At 33.7% G+C, this 9919-nt stretch overlaps 1 protein-coding gene across 2 annotated transcripts in view; it reads right to left on the bottom strand.

Annotated features, from left to right (window-relative positions):
• The window catches only part of LOC123716344 (probable Rho GTPase-activating protein CG5521), a 28772-nt gene extending 24911 nt beyond the window's left edge, over positions 1 to 3861 (bottom strand). The window contains exons 1-7 of one of the 2 annotated variants that reach the window (XM_045672035.1): positions 3582 to 3861; positions 3181 to 3291; positions 2880 to 2897; positions 2077 to 2248; positions 1416 to 1993; positions 1052 to 1345; positions 797 to 978 (exon numbers count right to left, since the gene is read on the bottom strand). In XM_045672035.1, coding sequence (XP_045527991.1) covers positions 797 to 978; positions 1052 to 1345; positions 1416 to 1993; positions 2077 to 2248; positions 2880 to 2897; positions 3181 to 3291; positions 3582 to 3687 — 1461 coding nt within the window. In that variant the 5' untranslated portion in view covers positions 3688 to 3861. The remainder of the gene's footprint in view (positions 1 to 796; positions 979 to 1051; positions 1346 to 1415; positions 1994 to 2076; positions 2249 to 2879; positions 2898 to 3180; positions 3292 to 3581) is intronic. The other variant, XM_045672036.1, reaches the window with a different exon arrangement.
• Positions 3862 to 9919: the final 6058 nt, after the last annotated feature.

Below are 9919 nucleotides of genomic sequence, written 5' to 3' on the forward strand. Positions count from 1 at the left end.
GTCTTCGGCCAATTGAACCACTAGAATGTCACAAAAAGAGAACTAAATAGTACACTTACATAATACTATAATATTAGAGTTTTTAAATATTTTGAGCAGTGTTGGCCAGCCACTAGGGCTTCAGCATGCGACTCATATCCCTGAGGTCGTAGGTTCGAACCCCGGTTGTGCACCAATTAACTTTCTTTCTACGTGCGCGTTAAACATTCGCTCGAACCGTGAAGGAAAACATCGTGAAGAAACTGGCAAGCCTTAGAACCAAAAAGTCGACGGCGTGCGTCACGCACAGGGCTGATCACCTACTTGACTCGCCTCCTATCAGATTAACAGAAATCTGAGATCCCAGACCTAAAAAAGTTGTAGCGCCATTGATTTTATTTTAAATATTTTAATTTGATATGAACTACCATAGACAATATAGCAGAAGACAAATATAAATGAACTAAATAAGCGATGAAATGGCTTCCTCGCTATGACAAATGAAAATGAGGAAGACAATTAAAAAGATGGAGAGGTGATATAAGTAGAGCAGCTGGCCTTATGTGGCTACGTAAAGCTAGAAACCGAGAGGAGTGGAAGTTCTTGGAGAAAGTTATGTCCAAGGAGAAGAAAATAGAAAGAAATTAACTGGTTTGCCGATTAGTTATTAATATTTATAGTACTTTCCATATACATTTTGATGTATTAGGATAACTATTTTACACCAACAAAGGCTATTATTGTTATAGCATAGACAATAGACAGGTCCACTTTGGTTATTATTACTAGAGCAGACCTAAAATAAAGGAAATCTTACGTTCATCTGTATCCAATCTTTATAAAGCGCAATAACTCTTCGCACAGCAGCTGCGTGTGAGAATGGCAGAAGAAAAGCTTGTCTCAATATCTCTATTGTAAAGTCGACATGTTCTCTTGAGGAACAGCACAGAACATCGCGTACCACTTGGTCAGAGGATAGCTCTTCATATATTCCTGCCCCTATTTTGAGAAAAGAAAAAGTTTTATATTATTTAGAAGTACAAAAATTTAACCATTAAAAATTGTGCTATACCTGAATCTAGGCTAGGATGTGGAGTGTTCGACGCGGAATCGTGTGATGAAGCTCTACTGGAGTCCGAGGGCTGTCCCACAGTAAAAGAAGTCTCTTCCTCATGATGTAACGAAGTTGCCGGTGTGGGTGTATTGGAATGTACAATGTGCGATCCTGTACTCGTCATAGAAGATGGCTGGCCACCCTCGCTACCTTGTTTCTTCATGAAATGGGCGTAATTCGCAACCCATTTTATCAATATTACTCTGCATATTGCAAAGTCGTCTTCTAGTATGTTGTGTTGAACTGGCAAATCTGAAAAATGAATTCATTAATTTAGCTTAAGGTCATTATCATTAAAATCTTCATATTAGGTCTCACTTACCAAGATTAGGTTTATATAATGAATTCTTATAATTATACTGTGGACATATAGCTGGCAAATAATACATTTTAAATTTCTCTAATAGGAAAGCAAAGCTTCTCATAGCTTTGGTATGTGATCTGTCCTTCCACTGCACTTTGATGACAGTTGTAGCCATTGTATCAAGTAGTATTTCAAAATAGTGTTTTGTCTCATTTTCTATAACTTTCTCACTAGCACTTGGAGGTAACAGAGGCTGTATGTCAACACTTTGGACGGGATTTAATGCATTTGTATCATGAAATATTGATGCAGAGACATTTGCTAATTTTCCCATGAACCCAGTGGGTGCCTGTTCTACTACTACTTTTTTCGGATTTTCCATTGAACTAAAATTTGGATGTTGCAATATATCATCTACTTTGAATTCGTTAGATTCTTGTGATATATTTGCCACTAAGTCAAAGACCTTCGGTTTGAATGGTGAGCCAATGGGTGGCAGACAAGAATCAGGTAATCCAGGTACGAGAGATGCAAACATTCTATGAACTTCTGGTGGAGCATTATCACCAAGGGCTTGATACCATAATAGAAAAAATCTAGAAGCGTTAACAAAATTAATTAATATATTAATTATCATTTTTAAAAAATTCTGTGATGGTGTGAAAACTATAATACTAACCTTATTGCATCTGCCCTAAGCTTATGTGAATTTCCTCCATGGAGGAGTTTTGAAAATATTCTTGTCAATGAGTGAAGTTGCCATCTTTTACCTATTAACTCTGGTAAAAGACATAAAACTTTTTCTAAAAGTGATAATGCACCTTCTAACTCTTCTTTACCAGCCTTGTGTACTAAAAAATAGATTATTCAAAATTATCAGTGAAATCATAATAAGCCTTTACTGTATATTTGCAGGTAATAAATCAGTACTTTTGAAAGCTATCTCCGAATGAGTTTTGTTTCTAAGCAAATGAGTCACATATCTTAAGCAGACATACACAATGTAAGCAGCACAACAACTTGCAACAACATTGACCTTCATCACATAATTTACACAGCCATGACACACACATGACAAAGTGAATTTGTTACTTGCTGATGTATAAAGGGTGAAGGCTAGTCGGGAATAATGATGTATAAAGCTTTATTGCTTATGTCATTGTTTGTATTATTGAAATAGCTTCTTTATGTATTTATATCTATTTACTATATCAATAATTATCCTGGTGGACCGAAAATGATGTATAGGTTATGTTTTCACTTAACTATTTTAAGTCTTTTTTTAAAACTGTCTATATAATTTTAAAGTAAATTAATATAAAAGGCATCGGACAAAATTACATATGATTCTATGGTGATGGTCATTTTATCATGATTAGAATAGATAATTATAGAATACCCATGAATGATGATATCAATATTATTGAATGAAGTGCAAATGTCAGTGAATATTCATTATGATTTACAAACACCAAAACTCACCAAGATGGAACGGAAGTTCTGTGTGGCAAAACAGAAGAATGTAAGTCGGAGTATGGAGTACAATATTTATACAAATTCTATAGACTATTTAAAACTATCTATTCTACTTAAATCCTTGTTTTTGTTGAGAATAAAGCTGATTGTTACAGTAAGGAATTAAAAAATAAGAGGTTTGGGAAGAAATAGAAAAATAGTAATAACTAATTCATTCATTTTAATAATCAAATACAAATAGTAATTTGTAATAAGCTACAATTACATATATTTTAAAATTTAAGAATCAAATATAAGAAAATCTCACCTCTTTGCCGTAGATTATTTTCAGCTAAAATAAAGTTGTCATAAAGAATAAAGTAAACATGACTAAAATTGGCCTCAAAGTATGTTTTTGCTTCATCTGTTTCAAAGTGCTCTGAAAAATGTGTTTTATTTGACATTAACATTCAAGTTTTATACAAAATCTAACAAATATGATTTCACATGCATGCATGTTACCAGTGGTAACAATACACATATTATAAATAAACCATTGGCCACAAATCATTATAAATCTTTTTAGTCACGATAATATAACAGGAGAACAAAAATTACAGTTATTCTCATCTAATTAACATGTAGAACGGAGTAAAGACGCTATGTGTTGTGGCGAGAAAGTCGTAAATAAGGTAATCTTCATCTATATGTATATTGTGAATGTCTTACCTAAAACTATCCTCAAGTGTTTTAATCGGGTTGTAGAGTCTTTTTTTGAATCCTGAATTTTAACTGTTGATTTCTTAACATCTTGGTGTGATTTTTTTGTAAACATTGTAGTCAGTTGTTAAAAAATTATAAAGCAGTTTTATTCATTGTAGGAGTATATCAATTTAATTTCACATGTTTCAAAACACCATTAAACTGCACTGTGATACTATGTCTCTTGTGAATTTATTGTATTAAGATCTCTTATTTACATTATCCAGTTTTCACTTTGTCACAAATACTGATGATTGATCATTGGAAAATGGAAAACCGAAATTATTCTGAAATTGTTTGTGTCAAAAGCACGTCAAATGACAATGACAGAATGAAAGCTGACGTAGGCAAATAGAACATCATTTTTCTGACATTGACACATGACCACTAGAACTTCTGCTCCTGTCTGTGTGATTACCTAGATATAATAAAACAATATTAAAATTTAAATTTCGACCCTTAAATTTTGTTTCAAAATTAATATTTATCCCGTTATACATTTTAGAGTGCTTAAAATTATAATAATGCGGTCCACATTGGTCCACCTATTTTAACGCTAAATTTTATTTAATATTTCCATAATTAAATAAAATTAGTGTAATTATTTTTTTATGATACCCTATACCTATATAAGACTATGAACATATGTAATTTACATAATGTGTAATTGAATATGAGTACGTTTGTTGGCGATGTATTGAAGCTGAAATGTAATCAATACCTATTCGAATACTAATTATAGGATAGCTTCAAATTTTCTTTTGTCCAAATTATTTGTAATTCAAAAAATGCAAATAGCCGAAGGTTGTGTTGGTAATCTATGATAATCGAACGAAAGTTAATATTAGGTGCTTACATATGAAATTGGCGTTTTGTATGGGAGGAACAAAAAGTCGAATATTTTTAAATATAATATATTTAATTAATCAAAGTATGAACCATTGTTTTCTATGCACTTTTGCCATCTCATAGGTAGTTCATTGAACCCTTTACTAAAAAAACCAGTCGGACGGGAATCAATAAAATCTGTGAAGGCGATTTGGACTGCCCCATCAGAGTTAAATTTTTCCCTTGCAAGAAGTTGTCCAAATTTCGAAAAAAATGGTAATCTGTTGGAGCAAGGTCCGGGGAGTACGAGGATGTCTTAGACATTCCAATTGAAGCTCTTCTAATTTGGTAGCCGTCTGTTGTGCAGTGTGTGGTCTAGCGTTGTCGTGAAATAGCAGTGGCGTGGAGCGGTTGACCAGCCTAGGTTGTTTAGCCGCTAACTTTTCCATCATGGTTTGCAATTGCTGACAATAGATATCAACCGTAATAGTCTGACCAGATTTGAGAAAACTGCAATGAACAATACCGGCACTAGTCCACCAAACGCTTACAAGTAACTTTTTTGGGGTTAATTTTCGCTTGGGGCAGGATTTGGCTGGCTGGCCAGGATCCAACCATTGCGCTGAGCGCTTCCGATTATCGTAAAGAATCCATTTTTCTTCACAGGTAATGATTCGGTTTAAAATACCTTCATTATTGTACCGGTTTAGTAATGTAACGCAGCAGTCGACGCGCGTTTGCCGGTTTGCTTCAGTCAATTCGTGAGGTACCCACCTTTCAAGATTTTTAATCTTCCCAATTTGCTTCAAGTGAATTAAAACAGTTTTACCACTAACACCGCAGCCAGCAGCTAACTCGGACGTAGTTTCGGAACGAAAACGTTGGAACCAAAACCGACTGTGTTTTCTCTCGCAATATGACCGCCATACACATCATTCACCCTTCGAGTCGTTTCCGCAGCACTAGTGCCACGGCGGAACTCGTACTCGTAAATAATGCGATAATTTAAGTTTTCCATTTTGTAAAATGAGTGACGCAAACAGGGAAAAAGAGAAGAAAAAAACAAATGTTTGACGGTCATCGAAGCACAAATACATGAGTAAATAGCTGTACAAATTTGAGTTTGAAATTCCTAACCAAAGTTGGCCACTTTAACCTCAAATACCTCCTGTATTTGAGGTTAAAGTGGCCAAGTACGTCAAAACGCCAATTTCATATGTAAGGACCTAATATTTTAATTTCGATTTATATAATAACAAGAAAAAACATCTGTCATAATTCTACACAAGAAATAATAAATTGATAAGACGTAGGTTAGGGTAATTTTTCACTTCACAAAGTTTCGATTCGACCTTAATAATTCTTACTAACTTAAGGAAACTAAGTGTTTTCCGTAACTGGTTTCTTCATACTATGCTATACTTTTATTTTGATGATTGGATGACCGCGAGTTCATTGTATAAAGATTACGCGGAATCATTCCGATCCCTACCTCCTCGCGAATTAGCCGTTTAATTAAATCACGAACAATATATATACATAACTTTCGTGTATTGGCAAATATGTTTTATTACAATATATTTTTTGTAGTATTTGTGTTTGGTGTGAATTCAGCGAGAATATCAAAAGATACAATCGGTTTTCCGGAATCTGAAGAAAATATTAATTCAGTAAATAGAGAGGTAAGAATATTTGATTGTAGACGATATTTAAACCGTTATTATTAACTTTACTTTATCGCATCGCAATACTTATATCTTAGTTCTATTAGTTATTAATGCTCTTTACAAATAGGTAGGTTAAGCAATGTAATAAAAGATTATATCGCGCCGTTAAATAACATTTATATTTCTTACACGCAAGGAACATAATTGAACTAGGTATATTTTTTGTTACAGAATCGTCATCCAGTTTATTTGCCATCATTATGCGGTGAAAACGAACTTTATTATCCCGGAGATCAAAAGGACGACTGGATATGCGATTGTAGGCCTGGTTAGTAAATAATGTTCTGTATAATTAATATTGTAACGTGTATTTAATTATTATCATTCACAAAGCTGTTTCTTCGGTCGGAAAAGAATCCTCTACGATAATTATTGCGTATAACGCAAGTAGGTACACAATTTTTTATGCCGATGACGATACGGACGCTTCGGTTAAATTTCACGAATCTAAAAACCACACTACCACTAAGTACGGGATTTTTTATGGAATAAAATACATTATCGGAATAATTTAAAAAAAATAATTTAAATTTAAATATTTGCGGTTGCATTATAAGCAAACCGTGATCACTTACAATTAAACCATTATAAGTATATCATAAATAGTATAATACGTAGGTTTGACATGAGTAAAAATCTAATAGTTTAAAAGCGAACATAAATAAATAAGAATATGTTAATCATTATAACAATGTGTGTGGGGGAACTCTTATAAGTAAAAAATACCTGTTTTTTTTTCTTCAATTAAATTTTTTAGTAAATTTATTTGTCAAATTCTAAAAATAATTCGCGTATTATTAATCGTGTAATCTAAACACAATGCTTTGATTACATAAAAACTCCCACGCCGTTGGTGTTTTTGTGTTATTCTTTTTAGTATACGGTTATGCCCGTTTTAATTACACGAAGACAAAAAAGGCGATTCAGTGACCGTTTCTAAACCATTATAAACTATTGTGAATACGTATAATTAGTGACTCTCTGCTCTAAAAACTTCCTTTAACAAGCATTATGTTGTTCCGTCAAATAATTCTTGATAATTAAGACTCGGTAATATAAACCTACGTATCCTACGGTAGGTTTATACCAATGAAACATAGATATTACTTTTGTTATTTGTTTTAAATGAGTAAACTCAAAAAAATCATCAGAACCTAGTATCTAGGTCGCAATCGGTAAATATTAGCTGCGGTGCTTAAAATAGTTAAGTACCGACTAGTACTTAATGTAATCTATAGTGACATAGTTATTATTTTATCTCATAAAAGAGTATGTATTTTATACATTCCTTAACTATTGCGAATCAAGGATACATCACAGAATACGATAAATTAAAAATATCAAATTCGTATAAAATTTTAATAATACAAGGCAAAATTATTCCTAACGACTATCATTACGGCATTTTTTCATAGCCAAGAATAAAACTAAAACAACGCGCTGGGCGAGAAAAGTTTTTATTTCATTTACACGACTATTATTTAACGTCATCGAGACAGCTGTAAAAATATATATATATTATATTAATTCTTAGCCTTATATTACTTCTTAATACAATAATATCAGTTAGTATCAATCAGGAATATTCTCCGGTGAAGGCGTCCTCCAAGGCTTGCCAACTTTCTCTATCCTGAGCTATTTGGATCTATTGAGGACCCGCGATTTGACTCTGTATCGTTTGCCTGGCGGGCCTCTCCATGTAGTTACTGTTTTCGTACCTGTGATCTGTGAGGTGCGCTACATGACCCGCCCAATTCCGCTTCAGTTTTTTTGCGTGGCTTAGAGCATCAATTGCTTTTGCCTCTGATAATATTTTATGTCTTATCTTGGGTACCATTTTAATGTTTAGCATGCTCCTTCCCATGCCTCGTTGACATGTATTTATATTGTTTATTTGTAAATTTCCATGTTTGGCATGCATATGTCCGATATGGAATAAGGCATGAGTGTTTAACACTTTATTTGAAGTCTACATTTTGTGCATTTAGTGTTTCTCATCTACTTTACCAGTATATCACGAAAGTATATGAGCTAGTCAAAATTTTATTTCTAATGCATGTGGATGAGGATAACAATAGAGAAGTATTTTTGAAAACCAGCTTGTTCCTTAGGTTAATGCTGTTCTAAGGTTGCGCTTATTCTATAGTTTATTATTGTAAAGAACATTTTATATAAACTTGGTTTTAGACGTACAGTCCGGTAATTGCCTATATCTCCTCCTAGGTCCTCTTTATTGTAAAGCAAGATAATATTAGATTTCGACGTTATGTGATGGTATTGTTTCTAATATCATATTGAACAATTTCGCCAGTGGTAGAGCCAGGCTGTTTTTGGCTGTCGGGTTTAAGTTTATTCAAAGTGTCATTTCCGTACATTGTATTGGCTCTTGGGACATTGTAGTTCCTCGAATTCCATTGCTTCATATAGAGCTATTAGCTTCACCCACAACTATTGCAAAATATAGAGACACTCAGAGCTGAAATATCACTCTCAAAACCAATAAAAAGTAGACGAAACTACAACTACCCATAAAGCATACTTTTTGATGAAGGAAAAATTTAAGTATCCCAGTAAAATCTCAAAACTTATTTATCTCGACCTCACAGATTCTATTACAAAAAGTCTGCAAGATGTACTATACTAACAGACATTTATGTAGAAGACAAGGACTTCATAAAACCAAAAACAAAACTCGATCCATGAAAAACGAACCGACGGCTCTATACAAATTATCAAGTGAATATATAAAAATGGACTATAAGCAGTACCGGATTAGCCACATAGCAATAGTAGCAAATGCTACGGGCCCCGCGAATTTGGGGACCCCGCTCTCCAACGTAACCGTAATAAAAAAATATTACACAGGAGCGTAATATATCTTGCTTCACTTCCACTTAAAAATCTAAAAGTCAATTTCGTTACGGTAAATCTAAGTAAAAATAAGTAGGTATTTTACAAACTTTATACCGTAATGTTCTAATGTTTAATTATAATCGATATCTTTAGACTAGCATCTATACAACATGTACCTTTCAAGTGGCCATATTTTTTTTAAGAACGTCTTTATCATCTCACTTTGTTGAATATAGAGCATGATTAGCTTAAAGAAGTCTATATTGAAAGTGTTACTATCTCTCAATTTATCGATCCAAATCCAAAAAAAATATTCGTAACGGTTTTGTTTTATTCAATATCCTAAACTTGAGAACCTAAAGCAAACCAAGGGCCCCTTGATAGAATTTGCTATAGGCCCCGCGCTGGCCTTATCCGGCACTGACTATAAGAAACACAAAACTGAGGTAATTAAAACGTATCTAGAACAAAAAGGAAGCTTTAAAAAAATATAAGAGTTGAGAACAAAGAAAACGTGTATCGAAGTCCTGAAACCATCTGGTAAAGCAACGTATAACCGAAAAGACATTATTAACATTGCAACTGACTTCTACAATATCCTATATAGCTCACTTTACTCACAATGATTGCGGTCAGACTTCAGGTAATTAATAAATAACTAATGTTTTTCAGGCTACTTGTACTATCCAGAAAAGAACTCCTGCTGGCCGGCATTTAGACGTGGTCCATGCTCCAGCGATGAGCACTTAATTTTACGTCTCAACTCCGTGATACCAATCTGTGTCACCAATCCGTGCAACGACGGATTTGTGAACTGGAAGGACAGATGTGAGCGACTCGGTTCGACAGGGCCCTGCCCAACTGAGTTTCCTCCAGCTGTTTTATGGATCAATGCTA

The sequence above is a fragment of the Pieris brassicae genome, chromosome 11, assembly GCF_905147105.1.
Source record: "Pieris brassicae chromosome 11, ilPieBrab1.1, whole genome shotgun sequence".
In the NCBI taxonomy this organism is placed as follows: Eukaryota; Metazoa; Arthropoda; class Insecta; order Lepidoptera; family Pieridae; genus Pieris; species Pieris brassicae.